Source organism: Larimichthys crocea, chromosome VI (genome assembly GCF_000972845.2).
Source record: "Larimichthys crocea isolate SSNF chromosome VI, L_crocea_2.0, whole genome shotgun sequence".
Lineage (NCBI taxonomy): Eukaryota > Metazoa > Chordata > Actinopteri > Sciaenidae > Larimichthys > Larimichthys crocea.
This window is the reverse complement of record NC_040016.1, coordinates 24,641,944-24,661,282: the sequence shown is the minus strand read 5'-3', so window position 1 is coordinate 24,661,282 and position 19,339 is coordinate 24,641,944. Positions and strand designations below refer to the sequence as shown.

Here is a 19,339-nt window from a genome sequence, read left to right as displayed (position 1 = left end):
AAAAGGATGTGAGGTGTCATCAATGATAGGTTGATTTTGGACCTCCAGAATCAACTTCTCCTCATCCATGGTGTCGACGAGGTGAAAAGACGCCTGAAAACCTCTGACCTGTTGACTTCAGGTTGGCCTCGCCCATTATGATGTGTTCTCGTAATGAAACTCGATCTGCGGTGAACACGAACACAAGTATTTTATTTTGAAAATCAACCAGGGTTTTATTTTGTATTTTGTAGCTGATTTCCTTCCCTGCACAATCTGCTCTGAGCTGAATTCATGCGCCGTGCTCCGGCGTCCATGTTGCGGAGGGCTGCCGGACGCCGCAGTCGTTCCGGAGCCGTGATGCAGCGGAACCGGAGACTGTGTGAGCTGACACGTTGACTAAAATTGAAACGTATCGGTTCCGCCGCCATGCAGTGTATTTTAGGACTATCCAGGTGGATTCACGGACTAAACTCTGATGATCTACCTGTGTGTGTGTGTTCTGACTTTGTTTATTTCATAGACCAGCTTCTAAATCTGCGTCCGACTTGCAATTTAGAATAGTGACACGAATAAGTTTAATTTAATTTGTGTCCGATGATTAGAGAGAGAGAGCTTTGGTCGAGAGACATAGAGTAACAATAAGAGTGAGCGAGCGCCAGCCTCAATAAAGCTGTTACAGTCGTCCCTCACTATAACGCGGTTCACTTTTTGGGGACTTGCTGTTTCGTGGATTTCTTTGTGTAATTTTGCATGCTTTTTTTTTTACAGCGTACTGTACAGTATGAACAGTACGCTGTAAAAAAAAAAAGGTCCCTCGTTTATCGCGGGGGATATGTTCTAAAAATAACCCGCAATAAACGAAATCCGCAAAGTAAGTTTTACAGTTATTATACATGTTTTAAGGCCGTAAAACCCCTAACCACACACTTTTATACACCTTTTTACACGCATTTTGTACAGTACTCCCTTAGTTAATCAGGACGCAGAACACATGTGCGGTTCTCCCTTAGCCAATTTAGGAAGCAGAACACAATGCGCGTTCATACTGTACAGTACGCTGTAAAAAAAACCCATGCAAAATTCCACTTAAAAAAATCTGCGAAACAGCGAGTACGCGAAAAGTGAACCGCATTATAGCGAGGGACCCTCATCCTCAGATGAAGAGTCCACAGAGGACGATGGCGGGTCCACCTCGCTAGGGCCGGGGATGAGTGGGGCACCAGAGGCGCTCAGGCAGGGGTTATCAGTGGACGGGCGTATCCTGGAGGGCTGGTCCGGGTGCTGCCGGTGGAAGTCAGTAATGAGCTGAGGGTCAAGGATGTAGCTGGCGGGGACCCACGACCTCTCCTCTGGACCATATCCCTCCCAGTCAACCAGGTACTGGATGCCCCTCCCACGGCGACGAGAGTCACAACAAAAGCTGTTGACAGTGAATCAGAGACATTTAATACTGTGTACTGTGATTTTTATGTTAGTTCTTTATATGAAATTTGTAGGCAAACTTGTACCACATTGGACTTTAACTATCTAACATCATGGCGTTCTCGAAATATTATTTTATGTCACCGGGTTAAGGATTTTTTTTGGATGGCAGTTTACTGTACACAGATACTTTTTGAAGTACTTCCTGAAAGTCTTATCTCGTAGCCGTAGACATAGGACTAACAAAAGCGGGGAGGATTTGGTTTATAACATAAAAAGCAAAATATATCGTTCTGAACTGTCCCGGAAACGCGTATATGAGAACTCAGTTAACAAAGGTTGCACATACACCGTCATACACAGCGCACCTGAAAACCATGAAGCAGGATCGTGTTTCTTGCCTTTTTAGCATCTGCTCAGCAGCTTTGGCCACAAACAAATTCTGAAGAAGTGTAGAACAGAGTGAGCCAAACCACGACCAGAAAACATATGTGGGATGCATCCCTCTTCTTCACCATGTAGGCACTCCTAAACACTGTATCCCTCAAGCAGAAAACTCTGTATGAAAGAACTCCAGAGGTTCAGTGGCCAAAAGAATGAAACATCTGGCAGTACAGAAACTGAACTTAATGTCCAGATTATGCCAATAACAATATATGTTCTTTTGACTGTGCATATGTTGTTGTAGCGGAGGGGAATGCAGACAGCAATGTAACACTCTGCTGCCATGAAAGCCAGATTCAGAGGGGTGTTTTGGATGGTGAGGATGGCCGGCAAGACGATGAGACAACAGATGTAGACATAGATTGTGTCAAGACAGTTGGAGGATGGAGATGGAGATGCTGACTGTGAGCTGGATCATGTCGTTGAACACCAGGTGGATAAAAAGGATAAGCGAGGGTTCACCTTGAAGATCTGAAATGAATCGATCAATTAATCAACTTTATTTGTGCGCACTTTTCATAGAATACATGTAACACAAATCCCTTCACATAAAAAAACCCCCGACACCCACGCTCACCCCCGGACCCTCATCCCTAATAATAAACAAAGCCCACCACGAACTGAGGAAGCACCATCTCATCGCCTGCAGTGAGGAATCACTTAGGCAGGTTATAAAATGAATTAGATAAAAACAAATAAAATGAAATAAATAATAATACATCGAAAATAAAGACATCGAAAATAAAAGACAAACAAAAGAAGAAACTAATGGTAAAACGATTAGTTCTTACATCTTAAGTTTGCTCTTAAAAATATGAATGTGTAACAAATCAAAGTGACATTGCAGAAAAATGCAAATCCTTGACTGCATTAAAACTGAAATGATGAGTCTCTAAATTGATCAATTGAGCATCAGAAAATATTTTGATAATAATTGTAAACTTTCTCAATCGTAAACTTTTTCAATTGTAAACTAAAGCTTGTCTTATAAAATGTCAGAATATTTAACAACTCTGGCGTTTCAGTTTGTTAATCATACAAATCATTTGAATATGTTGCTTTTGGCATTTCTCTTAGTTCCCATAATTACATTACTTCATCGTACAGACTCTATGTCACGTACAAATAAAGATCACGTTATATTGTTCCAACTATTCTAACTGCACAAACAATGGTTAGTTATATGAGAATAGTATAAAACAAGTGGATTTAATAAAATCCACACGTGGTGTTTGCTGATGTGTGGACCATGGTAGCATTGATGTGTTGTTGGTGATGCCAGACAAACAATGATCATAACCCCTGCCATACCTTTAAACACGTGACCTCGGAGGCACAGCTCCTGCACATTGCTTTCACAGGTGTGAAATTCATGTCCGCAGCCGTTGAACTGGTTTAAACACAAAAGACATTTTATATAAAGAACATTTGCAAGTCTGTTTTACATTTTTTTGACATAATAATTCAGTACTGACCTCAGACAGTGGATTGTGATCTGAAGATGAATCTGCCTCATGTGTTGAGTTTATATAGAGAATTACAGTGTGTTGTGTGGTGTGTGTGTGTGTGTGTGTGTGTGTTTTGAATCACACAGTATAGATTAGACCATTAAGTTTGAAACTAACAATGAATTTGAATTATCACTGATCATGTGATAGAAAGCATTGAAAGACGATACACTGAACAAACATAAATCTAACTTGAAGTGACTTGAATCTGGACGTGATGTGCAGACTTTGATATTGTTGTGGAGAAACTGCTGAAGTCATGGTCAATGTGGGTCAGAGTTCAGAAAAGTGTTTCAGGAGCCTCTGATGTCTTATGCTGTATTATTTATTGAAGCTTGGCCAAGGAGAATTGGAGACACTCTCATTTTGTACAGTACTCCCTTAGCCAATTTAGGAAGCAGAACACAATGCGCGTTCATACTGTACAGTACACTGTAAAAAAAAACCCATGCAAAATTCCACTTAAAAAAATCTGCGAAACAGCGAGTACGCGAAAAGTGAACCGCATTATAGCGAGGGACGACTGTACTGTACAAAATGCGTGTAAAAAGGTGTATAAATGTGTGTGGTTAGGGGTTTTACGGCCTTAAAACATGTATAATAATTGTAAAACTTACTTTGCGGATTTCGTTTATTGCAGGTTATTTTTAGAACGTATCCCCCGCGATAAACGAGGGACCACTGTAATCGGCAAAATAAAGTTATTTCCTGATTGTTCCACAGTGGTTAAATTCAGCACATATAGACACACTCGCAACAACCCACCTCAGCTCCCCTCACAACCCTGCCATGAGTTGCCGCAATCCCTGATCCTGTGTAAATCCGCGTTAACATTGACAAGACCGGCGCAGCCGTTACGCGGCGCACAAGGTGTGAGAGGGCCTTAATTGTTGAACTGGAACAACACACAATAATTTATGACACAACAGATCCTTTTTATATTCTCTTCCACGTCCGAGAAGCAAAGTAAGCTGTTTGTTGTTGTTTCTTTTATACTGTTTATCGCGGGGTCTCGTGTGATCTCGCGTGAATATGGCTGGCTCGCTACACTGCTGTCACGTGCCCGGTGTGAGTTGACGCCGGGCAGAGGACGGAGCTAAACGATGGCGTAGCCGTTTTACGGAGCTTACGTTCCCTGTGTGAGTCCCCAGTAACCCAGCTAGGGAGCAGCTCGGAGGCTGTCGAAAGCCACCCAAAAAACGGTAGGCCAATAAATATGGATGTTGACAAGCACGTAATGGTTTGGTCATGGGGTTTCTCTGATTTCGCTTGAGACCGCTTTGTAAGCATTAGCCTCGATAGTGGTTATGTCGCCTTTGTTGCGTATTTTAATATTTTTAATATATCCCTCCACTGCATATTGTAACCCGTTTGGTCTCGATCTGGAGGACATCGCGGAGGTATTGCTCCAAAAACTGTCACTGACACGTACCGGTGCATCTCTTCCCGTCATAGCACTCTGTTGGGCTTGACTGACCTAGCTAAGGGGGGCAGGGGCTTGGCGAAAGGTCAGTTGGGAATGTGTGGCTGTCTGGCAGCCTCCCCTGTCATTTGATCCAACTCAGCACCAGTTAATGATCATTGTCCAAGACACAGATATACTACGACCACAAAGTCAATCATCAATCTGAGGCCTAAGGTGTTCTGGTACCATGTATACTTATAATAATCCTATGCTTGATAGCTCCACAAGGTAGCCCCGATTTCCATACTCTGTGGTGAGGTGGTGCAGTTCCTTTATTGCCTACCCTTTTGTGTAGGGTCCAAGGATCACCATCATGTTTGAGTTGAGGGGTTTGTGTGACCCCCGTGATGCTAGGAAATGTATCGTCAGGAGCATTAGCTTAAAATAAATGATTTAAGTGTAGGTAATTTACAGCGAATTTGTCTCGAAGCTGTGCAGGCCCTGAAATGATACTACAAAAGCATTCACAGATCAAGTAAATACTGTAGATCCGATGTATCATGAAACCATGAAGCCACAACAAAAGCTGTTGACAGTTTAACCACAGAGACATTTAATACTGTGTACTGTGATTTTTATTGTTAGTTCTTTGTATGAAATTTGTAGGCAAACTTGTGCCACATTGGACTTTAACTTTCCAACATCATGGCGTTCTCTAAAATATTTTATTTCACCGGGTTAAGGATTTTGTTTTGGATGGCAGTTTACTGTACACAGATACTTTTTGAAGTACTTCCTGAAAGTCTTATCTCGTAGCCCGTAGACAATAGGACTAACAAAGCGAGGGAGGATTTGGTTTATAACATAAAAAGCAAAATATATCGTTCTGAACTGTCCTGGAAACGTGTATGTGAGAACTTGAATTAACAAAGGTTGCACATACACCGTCATACACAGCAACACCTGAAAACCATGAAGCAGGATCGTGTTTCTTGCCTTTTTAGCATCTGCATCAGCAGCTTTGGCCACAAACAAAATTCTGAAGTAAGTGTAGAACAGAGTGAGCCAAACCACGACCAGAAACAATATGTGGGATGCATCCCTCTTCTTTACACTGTAGGCACTCCTAAACACTGTATCCCTCAAGCAGAAAACTCTGGTATGAAAGAACTCCAGAGGTTCAGTGGCCAAAAGAATGAAGACATCTGGCAGTACAGAAAGTGAACTTAATGTCCAGATTATGCCAATAACAATATATGTTCTTTTGACTGTACATATGTTGTTGTAGCGGAGGGGAATGCAGACAGCAATGTAACACTCTGCTGCCATGAAAGCCAGATTCAGAGGGGTGTTCTGTGTGGTGAGGATGGCCGGCAACATGAAGAGACAACAGAGGTAGACATGGATTGTATCAAAGACATAATAGAGGACAGAGATGGAGATGCTGGCTGTGAGCTGGATCATGTCGTTGAACACCAGGTGGATAAAAAGGATAAAGCGAGGGTTCACCTTGAAGATCTGAAATGAATCAAATCAATTAATCAGACTTTATTTGTGTAGCACTTTTTATAGAATACATGTAACACAAATCACTTCACATAAAAACCCCCGACACCCACCGCTCACCCCGGACCCAGGTTAAAAATGAATTAGATAAAAACAAATAAAATGAAATAAAATAATACATCGAAAATAAAAGACATCGAAAATAAAAGACAAACAAAAGAAGAAACTAATGGTAAAACTGATTAAGTTCTTAACATCTTAAGTTTGCTCTTAAAAATATGAATGTGTAACAAATCAAAGTGACATTGCAGAAAAATGCAAATCCTTGACTGCATTAAAACTGAAATGATGAGTCTCTAAATTGATCAATTGAGCATCAGAAAATATTTTGATAATTGTAAACTTATACAATTGTAAACTTTTTCAATCGTAAACTAAAGCTTTGTCTTATAAAATGTCAGAATATTTAACAACTCTGCGTTTCAGTTTGTTAATCATACAAAATACATTTGAATATGTTGCTTTTGGCATTTCTCTTTAGTGTCCCATATTAATTACATGTTACTTCATCGTACAGACTCTATGTACACGTACAAATAAAGATCACGTTATATTGTTTCCACACTATTCTAACTGCACAAACAATGGTTAGTTATACTGAAGAATAGCTATAAAACAAGTGGATTTAATAAAATACACACGTGGTGTTTGCTGAATGTGTGGACCATGGTAGCATTGATGTAGTTGATGGTGATGCCCAGACAAACAATGATCATAACCCTGCCGATACCTTTAAACAACGTGACCTCGGAGGGCACAGCTCCTGTCACATTGCTTTCCACAGGTGTGAAATTCATGTCAGCAGCCGATGAACTGGTTTAAAAACACAAAAGACATTTTATAATAAAGAAACATTTGCAAAGTCTGTTTTACATTTTTTATGACATAATAATTCAGTACTGACCTCAGACAGTGGATTGTGATCTGAAGATGAATCTGCCTCATGTGACTGAGTTTGAGTTTATATAGAGAAGTTACAGTGTGTGTGTGTGGGTGTGTGTGTTTCTGATAGGAACACACACTGACAGTATAGAATTAGACCAATAAGTTTGAAACTAACTAACAATGAATTTGAATTATCACTGATCAGTGATAGAAAGCATTGAAACGACTAACACTGAATGAACATAAAATCTAACCTGAATTGACTTGAATCTGGACGTGATGTGCAGCCTCTGATATGTCGATATATAAGTTTGGAATTACACAATTAAACAAATAACATTAAAATATAAAAGTTCAGTTTCATCAGCTGCTCAGTACTCAATAGTCGTGGAAATATTTCCCTTTAATTCTCCTTTTATTAAAAAAAAACTTTCTCAGTAAAGTTTTCAATGGTCGCTTCCAGTATGGAGTCTTTACAGATACCTTTTCAAGTACTTACTGAAAGTATTGTCTCGTATTCCGTAGATGATTGGACTAACAGATCGCGGCACGATTTGTATCCTGTATTCTGTATTATACTGCAGATCCTATGACCAGATTAATATTGTCACTAATATCGAATAGTAGTGGTGGGCAGGTCGATCCAAATATTGATAGTATCAATACCAAGTCGGTATCGGATTGATACTAGCCTGGTGAGATCGATTCTATACTAGCCTGGTGAGATCGATTCTTCACTTTAAGTTCCGCTCTTGTTTGCAATGTTGCGGTTTCGGCAAAGAGGAGACAGCCAGGTCGCCGGACTCGCCGCTCCTGTTTGTATGAAATTTGTAGGTAACTTTCCAACATCATGGCGTTCTCGAAATATTATTTTATGTCACCGGGTTCAGGATTTTGTTTTTGATGGCAGTTTACTGTACACAGATACTTTTTGAAGTACTTCCTGAAAGTCTTATCTCGTAGCCCGTAGACAATAGGACTAACAAAGCGAGGGAGGATTTGGTTTATAACATAAAAAGCAAAGTATGTCGTTCTGAACTGTCCCGGAAACACGTATATAAGAACTTGAATTAACAAAGGTTGCACGTACACCATCATACACATCAGCACCTGAAAACCATGAAGCAGGATCGTGTTTTTTGCCTTTTTAGCATCTGCATCAGCAGCTTTGGCCACAAACAAAATTCTGACGTAAGTGTAGAACAGAGTGAGCCAAACCACGACCAGAAACAATATGTGGGATGCATTCCTCTTCTTTACACTGTAGGCACTCCTAAACACTCTATCCCTCAAGCAGAAAACTCTGGTATGGAAGAACTCCAGAGGTTCAGTGGCCAAAAGAATGAAGACATCTGGCAGTACAGAAAGTGAACTTAATGCCCAGATTATGCCAATAACAATATATGTTCTTTTGACTGTGCATATGTTGTTGTAGCGGAGGGGATTGCAGACAGCAATGTAACACTCTGCTGCCATGAAAGCCAGATTCAGAGGGGTGTTCTGTGTGGCGAGGATGGCCGGCAACATGAAGAGAAAACAGATGTAGACATGGATCGTATCAAAGACATAACCAAGGACAGAGATGGAGATGCTGACTGTCAGCTGGATCATGTCGTTGAACACCAGGTGGATAAAAAGGATAAAGCGAGGGTTCGCCTTGAAGATCTGAAATATAACAAATCAAAGTGAGATTGCAGAAAAATGCAAATCATAGACTGCACTAAAACTGAAATGATGGAAAAAGTGAATGGATTATAAAATATTTTCTGCTGCTCAATCAATTTAAGAAAATTAATTAGTTGTAATGAATATAATGGAAATATTTTGATAATCCATTCACTGGTTCTGGTTCTCTTCTTTTTTCATCATTACAATTGTAAAACAAAGCAAGACATTAATATGTTGCTTTTGACTCTGGCAAATGGTGTTTGGCATTTCTTTTTACTGATTATAGACAATTCCAGACAGTTAATCAATAAATCAATAAAATAATCTAAAGATTAATTATCATACAGTAATGCTGCATATAAATTGCACAAAAAAACGTGAGTAATCATAAGGTCACATTTCACTGACCCCAGGTTTTTCTCCTGTAGGTTCTCATCAGTATATTGTACTGCTATTGTACCATTAATCCTAACAATAGCTATAAAACAAGTGGATTTCATAAAATACACACGTGGTGTTTGCATACAATTGTAAACTTTTTCAATCGTAAACTAAAGCTTTGTCTTATAAAATGTCAGAAAATTCAACAACTCTGCTTTTCAGTTTGTTAATCATACAAAATACATTTGAATATGTTGCTTTTGGCATTTCTTTTTAGTGTCCCATATTAATTGCATGTTACTTCATCGTACAGACTCTATGTACACGTACAAATAAAGATCACGTTATATTGTTTCCACTCTGTAAGTGCTGCTTCACAGTTACATGTTTTACCTTTCTCAGAGTTGTCTGTGTGAACTACTCCAAGTAGTACTAACAAAGAATGGTACAGGATCTAGAAAACACTATTCTAACTGCACAAACAATGGTTAGTTATACTGAAGAATAGCTATAAAACAAGTGGATTTAATAAAATACACACGTGGTGTTTGCTGAATGTGTGGACCATGGTAGCATTGATGTAGTTGATGGTGATGCCCAGACAAACAATGATCATAACCTTGTCAATACCTGTAAACAACGTGACCTTGGAGGGCACAGCTCCTGACACATTGCTTTCCACAGGTGTGAAATTCATGTCAGCAGCCGATGAACTGCTTTAAAAACACAAAAGACATTTTATAATAAAGAAACATTTGCTAAGTCTGTTTTACATTTTTTATGACATAATAATACAGTACTGACCTCAGACAGTGGATTGTGATCTGAAGATGAATCTGCCTCATGTGACTGAGTTTGAGTTTATATAGAGAAATTACAGTGTGTGTGTGTGTGTGTGTGTGTGTGTGTGTGTGTTTCTGATAGGAACACACACACAGTATAGAATTAGATAAGTCCAGTCCAGTAGAATTTAGTAGCATCTAGTGGTGTAATTACCGCATTGCAATCTCCTCACATCACCCTCACCTTCCTAGTGTAAAGGAGAAACAATTCAATTCAATTTTATTTATATACTGTAGCTCCATATCATAACATAACAGTCACAGCCACAGTCAGTATTTAGTTGGTCTGTTCTGGGCTACTGTAGAAACAGTGTTTCAACATTGCGGCCTCCATGAAAGAGGATTATCTACATAAAACGAGACTTTTTAGGTGACAACAATAAAGATTCTTATTTTTAGGGGATTACACATGCATGAAAACATAGTTAAGAATATTGTATACCATGTTTGCCTCATTCTTAAAATAAAGGGCCACGCTGCACCTTTAAAGTATCAAGTCTTTACAGAACATATCTTTTATTGTCTCGTATTCCATAGATGATAACGACTAACGAGACTGTGGTAGGATTTGTAACGATATAGTAAGCAAAGAGAGCTTCTGTATAATTCTTACTGGGGACTCACACAGGGGACGTAAGTGCCGCGGTTTAGCTCCGCTCTTTGCCCGGCCTCAACTCCCACCGGCAGCGTAACGGCAGCGTAGTGAGCCAGCCGCATTCACGTGAGATCACGTGACACCCCACGATAAACAACAACAAACAGCTGACTTTGCTTCTCCGACGTGGAAGAAATTATAAAAAAGCATGTGTTGTTTCATAAATGATTGTGTGTTGTTCCACTTCAACAATTAGTCTCATCGTCCATGTTGAGACCCTTTGATCGTCTGACTGTTTGACGTAACGTTGATGTGAAGTTGTGATAAGCTACATGAACTGCATGTTGTGTTTTATTTTGAAAGGGGGCGGAAGTGTATTACGTTGCTCTGTTGAGATTTACGTGGTTTAGCAGCGATTCGCGTCACAAATAGAAGTGCTATGGAATGATAGCGCTGCGGCGTAGAGAGTCGCTTCTGGGACGCTGCTGAGACGTTCCGCGCTCTCATTGACTAGGCTGGCAGCGATCAGCTCCGGTGACCGCGGTGCAGCCGTTCCGTGGCGCTTACGTCCCCGGTGTGAGTGGGCCTTTAGGGAACCACTGCTGCAGGATGTCTATTGAGGACATGACAGCCTGCTGCCTGATATCCACAAACCACACAGCAATCAAGAACACAGAAGTAAGAGTAAGGGACATGACAGTATCCCCCCTTCAATGGACACCCATCTGGACCTATTTGGGTGTAGCCAATGGAAATCCCAAACGAGAAATGGATCCATGATGTGGAGGTGTGGAACCCAACAGCTGTAACCTTCCCAAGTCACCAAGTACTGCAAACCACAGCCACGACGACATACATCCAACAGTCGTTGGACTGTGTAGACAAGGTCATGATCCACCATCCTGGGTGGAGGAGTGCATGGGGAGCTTATGGTGAACACAATCATCATCAATGTTGTATTCAATCTCAAAGAGACCAACAAAATGGAGAGGCAATTTTTCGGAGTCCACTTCAAGAGGAAGATTCTTGGAAATAAGCCCTTCTTTTGACCAAGGACCGAGGAGCAGGGATGCAGCTCTGTTTAGTCTCTCTTTACATTAGGGGAGGCCTAAAGCAGAGCAAATCTGGCTCCAAATCTTGAAGCAGCGAAATATATAGACTTAAACAGAGGGGACTTCCAATTCCTGTGCCTGTGGAGGAAACAATGGAGGTTGATAGCCAAGGGTGCAAAGAAAATGGGACAGACTGGAAGAGGCATTGGGCAAAGAGTGAGTATATTCCACCAAGGGAAACAGGGACATCCAGCAGGACGGACTAGAGGTGGTGAGACATGAGGGGGCCACCTCCATCCCCTTATTGGCTTTCTCAACTCAAACTTTATTTATAAAGCACATTTAAAAACAACCGAGGTTGACCAAAGTGCTGTACAGGTTGATACAAATAATATACAAATAATATTGTTCTGGCGGGGGTGTGGATGTGGAGAAGCTTGGTTAAAAAACTGGGGGGCTGAGCCATTACGAGCTTTAAAAACAATAAAATTTTAAAATCTATTCTAAAAGCAACCGGTAACCAGTGTAGTGACGCCAGGACAGGGGATATGCCGGTAAGGAGACGGGCAGCAGCGTTCTGTACCAGCTGCAGGCGGTGTAGAAGTGAGCGGTCCAGGCCAAAATAAAGTGAGTCGCAGTAATCCAGTCTTGTGTTAATAAAAGCATAGATCACAGTCTCTGTGACCATATCCATGATATGGATGCCTGAGAGCCACTGATGTATGGGTGGCTCCATACACCTGATTCCACTTCTGCAGTGGACAGAAGACAGAGAGGAAACAGCAGCAAAACCTCAGTCATGAATATAAACTTTTTATTTTTGTACATTGAAATGGCCAACACTGAAAGAATGTCAGAAGTTCAGAATTACTCAAATGTGTAACAGCTGTGTTTGAACCAGGGTTGGGAAATTACATTTTTTAAAATGAACATCTACATGCTCTCGAACAAGGCCGCTCATTGCAAACATCTCATTGAAGTTTTAGACGGTTGCTTATGGTTTGGAGTCTTTACACAAAAGGTATCTTTTTAAATACCTCCTGAAAGTGTTGTCTCGTATTCCATAGATGAAGGGACTAATAGATCGTGGCAGGACCTGTACAACGATATAGTAAGCAAAGAGAGAGTCCGTAAAATTCTTCGGGAACCACTTCTGCAGAGCATCTAATAACTGGGGGGCTGCGTATATTGCCATACAGAGCAGCAGCTGGAAACCATTGAGGAGGATGGTGTTTCTGGCTTTTTTAGCATCTTTGCTCGCTGTTTTTGCAGTGAAGAGAATTCTGAAGTACGTGTAAAAGATAGTGCACCAAACTATAACTAGAAACACTGAATATGTGATTACCCTCTTCTCGACGATGAGGGGACTTGGGAAGGCAGTTTCCCTGAGGCAGAACACTTGAGAATGAAAGAAGTCCAGAGGCTCTGTGGCAAAAGTGATGAAGAGGTCAGAAATAACAGAAAGCATGGTTGTTGTCCAGATTAAACCAATCAACATTAACGTTCTCTTGATGGTGCAGATCTCTACATGGCGAAGGGGCATGCAGACGGCGATGTAGCACTCCACCGCCATGCAGGCCAGGTTCAGAGGAGTGTTTTCAGTGGTGAAAAGAGCGAGCAGGATGAAGACACAACAGACGGAGACATTTATTCTGTAGATGGTGTAGCTGATGACAAACAGGATGACGGCCAGGGACACTTGGATCATGTCGTTGAGCATCAGATGAACAAAAAGGATATACCGAGGATTCGTGTATAATATCTGGAGGGTGGACAGATGTAAGGAGAGGAAAGGTTTAACAAAAGAGAGAAGATTCCTACCAAATATCTTAATTTAAATTAGAGGAGTATCAGACCTGGTGTTTGCTGAAGGTGTGAATGAGGCTCGCATTGATGTAGTTGATGGAGATCCCGATAAACACAACAATAACATTCTTGGTCACAGCTTTAGAGAAGGAGTCTGCATACCGAACAATTCCTGTCGCATTAACAGATGACACGTTCATCTCTTGAAAGCCTTAATTAAGAAAAGAAAACACAATATTATGTAAATATTAGTGAATACAATGTGTACAGTAACAAATCTACCTGGGCTGAATACAGACAGGCCCAATTATCACTAATCTTTAAAACGTACAATTTAAATAATAAATGAATATATGATAATATATATATGAATAATGAATTAATGAATGTAATAAGTGCAGCAAAGTCTTTGATAGTAAATCCAAGACAAACTGATCCTACATTTCTATCAATCTTCATATCTGTATTCATAAAAAACACAAGAAACACTTCTGCTGAAGTCGACACCATAACTACCAATTCACATTTTAACTGAATGCAACAGATAAATAATAATAAAACTGTACTGTACAATACCAAGTGTGCATGTCAGTGTCTTCATAAATCTAATCTACTAGACATCTAAGAAATGCACGGCCAAGTTAGCAATAATAAATACACAATGTCCGAGTTTTTCAAAATGAATCGTGCATGGTTATTGCATAATTTCTAAAGTCATAATTTTATAGTCTTTAACATAAAACTGTTTATCGCTGTATAATGATGAATGTGAATGTGTACTTCATATCATAAATTTTTAAAATAGTCCAACATATTTAGTTTGTTTCACATTTTGGTGCCATAAAAAAAAGTCAATAATTCAGTTTGTTAAAGTACGTTTACCAACAAAGAATCTTTAAATTGTATGCTCAGTAGGTTTAAAATGGACATTTCTGTCAGAACAGTGTTTTTAGAAATGTGAACTGAAAACATAAAAGTTCTACAGCAGGAAAAATGAACCACATTTAACATCCATTGAAAAGAAACATCACAAATAGTTCTGTGCACACACAATCGAATGAATTTTGTGCAGAATCAATAGTGGTGACTACCCAGTGATATACAGTATCAGCTGTGACTGATCTAAACATTTCATTAACACAGTTTGTAATGGCTCATATGACATTTTAGATTGACAGTATGACTGTGCAGCAGGTGGTGCTTACCTTAGTCGATGCATTTAGACAAAGACACCAACCAGGAAACGTCTGACTTTATATGTGCTGTGTTGAACACGCGTCTCAGGATTCAGGGGTGTGTGTTTGCATGTTGACATATTGCATGTATACATGAGAAGGAGTATTTGTGCATATGATTCCAAGCAGATAGATAGATATAGATAGATAGTACTTTATTGATTCCAGAAGGGAACTTCTTTCACTGCAGCAGCATAACAAGTAACAGAAACACAGAACTATATTCACAGGCATGCCGTAAAAATGGTGACATAAAATGGGGAAGGAACATATGGTTCTACCTAAAAAAAAATATATATACATAAGAAAATATGATGATTGTGTGTGTGTACATGTGAGTCTGTTTTTGTGTGTTTGCTTTCACATTTAACTATAGGGCTGGCTTCATGAATTGGGTTGTTAGGTTGTCACCCAGTGCTTTAACTAACTAACTCTGGCAGATTTCACATAAAATAACCACCTATGGCAGCACCTCGCAGCAAGAAGCAAGGTTCGAACCTTGGCTGGGGACTTTCTGTGTGAGGTTTGCAGGTACTCTGGCTTCCTCCCACAGTCCAAAGACATGTACTTCATAGGTTCCTCTGAATTGTCTGTAGCTGTGAGTGTAAATGGTGGTACGTCTTGTCACGGTGTACCCTGCCCAAAGTTGGCATAGGCTTTAAGGTGCAAGTTGTTTATCTTGTGCACATTAGGGTTGTCCGGTGCAATGTTTAAGCAATCTTAGTTTCAGTCACCAGCTACACTGCTCTAGGTACTGATAGATAGGTGTGCCATGGAGCTCTGTAACATTTTTTTGTGTGTTGTTGTTGTTTTTGAACTGATGTTTCTGTTCTGGTTTATATCAAATACAGTCGTCCCTCGCTATTACGTGGTTCACTTTTCGCGGACTCGCTGTTTTGCTGATTTTTTTAGTGTAATTTTGAATTACACTTAAAGAATTAATAATGTGTCTTTTTACAGCGTACTGCACAGTATGAACGTGCATTGTGTTCTGCGTCCTAAATTGGCTAAGGGAGAACCGCACATGTGTTCTGCATCCTGATTACCTCAGGGAGTACTGTACAAAATGCGTGTAAATGGGTGTATAAAAGTGTGTGGTTAGGGGTTTTACGGCCTTAAAACGTGTATAATAATTGTAAAACTTACTTCGCGGATTTTGTTTATTGTGGGTTATCTTTTGAACGTATCCCCGCGATAAACGAGGGACCCCTCTATATGGATTGTTCTAACAGTGTTGATTGTGCCTATTGATTATACCGACAGGGTTCATCTTTTTATGCGTTTCTTCTTTTTCTTTTGTCATCACATGACCTGTCAGGTGACCTTTTTGGACAGGTCCTTGTAAGGTGTATGTCTGCAGTTTTGTGTCTGTCTGACAGGTTTGATAACTTTAATATTTCTCTGTGTCACATGAGCACATGCATGCAGCATTTCATAAGTTACATCCATGCACATCAAGCAACAACAGAAAGTTATTTAGAAAAATAAAATAATGATGACCAATTGGAGTTGTTCTACACCGTTGCCCATAAAGTTGGAATAAAATATTTTTTACCTCTACTCATGAAATGATTGACAATGTGATTTATTCTTGATAAAGTATATCTATTCAAAACTTGATTGATCAATCTTGCAGCAGTGTATTTTGAACAAATATCTTGCACACTGTGCAGCAGTATCTCTGAAACACTGAATAACTTGCATACATAATAGACATACTGTACAGCTTCTGCATGTAATGTCTTATTCACATCAACATTCATAAGTTTGGATTTACAAAAATACGTACATATCAATAGTGTGAAGGCAATAAAGATGTTTGTGAAACCCTGTGTTTATCAAAAGTTTGAACTATTCTGGTTGTTTAATTTATGCCGACTTTACACAACAGATCCTTTTTAAGTACTTTCTGAAAGTGTTGTCTCGTAAGCCATAGATGATGGGACTGATAGATCTTGGCAGGATCTGTACAATGATGTAGCAAACGAACAAGGAGTCTGTGAAACTCTTAGGAAACCACTGCTGCAGAGCATCTTTCAACTGGGGGGTCGCATATGAAGCCATACAGAGCAGCAGCTGGAAAACGTGGAGGAGGATGGTGTTTCTGGCTTTTTTAGCATCTTTGCTCGCTGTTTTTGCAGCGAAGAGAATTCTGAAGTACGTGTATAAGATAGTGCCCCAAACTATAACTAGAAACACTGAATATGTGATGTCCCTCTTCTTGATGATGAGGGGACTTGGGAAGACGGTTTTCCTGAGGCAAAACACTCGAGAATGAAAGAAGTCCAGAGGCTGTGTGGCCAAAGTGATGAAGAGGTCAGAAAGAACATTAAACGAGGTTACAGTCCAGATTAAGCCTATCAGTATTAACGTTCTTTGGATAGTGCAGATTTGCACATGGCGAAGGGGCATGCAGACGGCGATGTAGCACTCCACCGCCATGCAGGCCAGGTTCAGAGGAGTGTTTTCAGTTGCGTAAAGAGTAAGCAAGACTAAGGCACAACAGACTGAGACATTTAGTTTGTAGATGGTGTAGCTGATGAGAAAAAGGGAGACCGACACGGTCACTTGGATCATGTCATTGACCACCAGGTGAATAAAAAGGATATACCGAGGATTCATGTAGAAGATCTGGAGGGTGGGAAGACAAAAACACAGGATGAGAGAAAAGAAGAACCTTGAAGTGTAAGATCAGAGCTTGGAACATCATAGTCATCAGAGAGTGTCTTTTTAAACTAAAGAGTCATTTCAAAGACAGTACTACTAGTACAGTTTTTATTCAATTTATAAGTTGTGCATGTTAAAGGAAATCTCGACCTGGTGTTTGCAGAATGTGTGAATGAGGCTCGCATCGATGAAGTTGATGGTGATCCCAAAAACCAGAACGATCACATTCTTGATCACAGCTTTAGTGACGGAGTCTCGATATTGTAAAACCACCGTCACGTTGGCTGATGACACGTTCATCTCTTAAAGACTGAAAAGAAAAGATGAATATTGTTCAGTTCCAAGTAAATATTCACAGTGATTACGGACTGCAACTAATTTCTTTAAAAGACAACATTGTTTTTAAGAGGATCCTCTTTTATGGCAACTTTTGTTTGTAAAGCAACATAATGCATCATTCTTGAGAGTAATTCTACAGTATGATTAATATGATAAGCTAGGGTCTAATTGTATCTCTGTATTTTATAATCTTAAACAGTACTTATTTATTAGTATATTATACTTTCATCTACACCAGCGGTGTCCAAACTTTTTTTTAAACAGGGACAGATTTGACAATGTGAAGATGCCTGGGGGCCAATACTAACATTTTAAAAATGAAAAGAATTACTAATATAAGTTGCATACAAATGCACTGTTCTTCTAACTATTTTGTTTTCATTGTCACAATTATATATATTTTTTTAAATGGCAATGTCACCAAATCTAAGTCAAATCTAAAAACCATTTCTTCTTTTTTCTTCTTCCTTTCTTTCACATCTGGAGTCAGATAATAAAGAATAAATTGTATGAAATATGTTAAACTTGCATAAAGTTGATACAAATCTGAAACTCATGTTCATTCTAAACATGACTTATTATGAGTAATGCAAAGTCTGTTAACATTTAAGTTTGAAACGTCAGTCTTGCTCTTGTCTTTAACAAAATCATTCAGAAAGTAATATTTTGTGTCACATCACACCAGCAGTTATATCCTTAAAGGTTCAAATGTTTCATTATGTCAACCACAAAAGCCAAATCTTCCAGTCATACAGTATCTAACAGGCCATAAATAATAGTACATCAACTCAAAAAGTAACGTCAATATATCAATCTTGCAAGTGAACAGACTGCATTTAAAAGCTTCAACAAATATGATAATGTAAATAAAAGGAGGTGTTTTCATGTCTTTCAAGTCAGTTCACTTTACAAATTCTCAGAAAATCTTCATGTTTAAAGCTGAGCACACATTTAAATGATGCAGCATCCGCTGTGATATTAATAGTTTTGTTTCATTATTATTGCAGGATCAGCTCAAAAGTCATTGCAGTTAATAAATGATGAAGAAGATTCACATTGAACTGATAAAAGTCCAGTCAGAGCTATCGCTATAGTTCCAGCAGGTGGTACTCACCTTAGTTAATGCATTCAGACCAGGACACAAACAGTATGACTGAAAATATCAGACTTTATATGCGGTGTGGTGGCAGACGTCCCAGGTATGAGGTGTGTGTTTGTGTTTTCTTTTTTTGTTGACCTTGGTGCCCCTACAGTTTCAAAGTGCAATGTGTACCATCTGTTATGGGATTTTTTAAAGAAAATCCCTTGAGTAAGGAGGACTGGATTCAAAGTATCAAAGTTTAAGTTTAATTTATTATTCTTGCACAAGAAGGAGCGTTTAACAGTGCAACACACAGAAGGGGTTACAGAGAAAAGGCTCCTTGAGGAGCTCTAACTGTTGGTTCTTATACATTTTTTAAAATGGGCCATCTCGGACACCTCCCCACTGATACAGTTAATATCATAACATAATTTTTTGGTTTTCTGCTCAGTAATGAGCAT

The 19,339-nt window shown here is 39.5% G+C and overlaps 4 protein-coding genes and 1 pseudogene across 4 annotated transcripts; all 5 read right to left on the bottom strand.

Annotated features, from left to right (window-relative positions):
• Window positions 1–1,113: 1,113 nt before the first annotated feature.
• On the bottom strand, window positions 1,114–4,809 carry LOC113745895 (odorant receptor 131-2-like; annotated as a pseudogene).
• Window positions 4,810–5,062: 253 nt separating this feature from the next.
• On the bottom strand, window positions 5,063–7,268 carry LOC113745861 (odorant receptor 131-2-like). Its single transcript, XM_027279344.1, has 2 exons — window positions 6,969–7,268; window positions 5,063–6,279 (listed from the first exon to the last, which is right to left on the bottom strand). Exons 1-2 carry the CDS (start codon window positions 7,122–7,124, stop codon window positions 5,500–5,502), a joined length of 936 nt encoding a protein of 311 aa, XP_027135145.1. The 5' UTR covers window positions 7,125–7,268; the 3' UTR covers window positions 5,063–5,499.
• On the bottom strand, window positions 7,126–9,958 carry LOC113745894 (odorant receptor 131-2-like). Its single transcript, XM_027279475.1, has 3 exons — window positions 9,803–9,958; window positions 8,128–8,877; window positions 7,126–7,140 (listed from the first exon to the last, which is right to left on the bottom strand). Exons 1-3 carry the CDS (start codon window positions 9,956–9,958, stop codon window positions 7,126–7,128), a joined length of 921 nt encoding a protein of 306 aa, XP_027135276.1.
• Window positions 9,959–12,550: 2,592 nt separating this feature from the next.
• On the bottom strand, window positions 12,551–13,831 carry LOC113744047 (odorant receptor 131-2). Its single transcript, XM_027279346.1, has 2 exons — window positions 13,607–13,831; window positions 12,551–13,512 (listed from the first exon to the last, which is right to left on the bottom strand). The coding sequence occupies exons 1-2, from the start codon at window positions 13,754–13,756 to the stop codon at window positions 12,745–12,747; spliced, it is 918 nt and encodes a 305-aa protein (XP_027135147.1). The 5' UTR covers window positions 13,757–13,831; the 3' UTR covers window positions 12,551–12,744.
• Window positions 13,832–16,660: 2,829 nt separating this feature from the next.
• LOC113745893 (odorant receptor 131-2-like) lies at window positions 16,661–17,758 on the bottom strand. Its single transcript, XM_027279473.1, has 2 exons — window positions 17,609–17,758; window positions 16,661–17,422 (listed from the first exon to the last, which is right to left on the bottom strand). The coding sequence occupies exons 1-2, from the start codon at window positions 17,756–17,758 to the stop codon at window positions 16,661–16,663; spliced, it is 912 nt and encodes a 303-aa protein (XP_027135274.1).
• Window positions 17,759–19,339: the final 1,581 nt, after the last annotated feature.

Coding starts and splice junctions, on each gene's coding strand:
- LOC113745893 (XM_027279473.1), bottom strand. CDS start 17,758: ATGAACGTGTCATCAGCCAACGTGACGGTGGTTTTACAATATCGAGAC. Junction 17,423..17,608: donor ACACATTCTGCAAACACCAG/GTCGAGATTTCC, acceptor CCCACCCTCCAG/ATCTTCTACATGAATCCTCG.
- LOC113745894 (XM_027279475.1), bottom strand. CDS start 9,958: ATGAATTTCACACCTGTGGAAAGCAATGTGTCAGGAGCTGTGCCCTCC. Junction 8,878..9,802: donor ACACATTCAGCAAACACCAC/GTGTGTATTTTA, acceptor GTTATATTTCAG/ATCTTCAAGGCGAACCCTCG.
- LOC113745861 (XM_027279344.1), bottom strand. CDS start 7,124: ATGAATTTCACACCTGTGGAAAGCAATGTGACAGGAGCTGTGCCCTCC. Junction 6,280..6,968: donor ACACATTCAGCAAACACCAC/GTGTGTATTTTA, acceptor GATTCATTTCAG/ATCTTCAAGGTGAACCCTCG.
- LOC113744047 (XM_027279346.1), bottom strand. CDS start 13,756: ATGAACGTGTCATCTGTTAATGCGACAGGAATTGTTCGGTATGCAGAC. Junction 13,513..13,606: donor ACACCTTCAGCAAACACCAG/GTCTGATACTCC, acceptor TCCACCCTCCAG/ATATTATACACGAATCCTCG.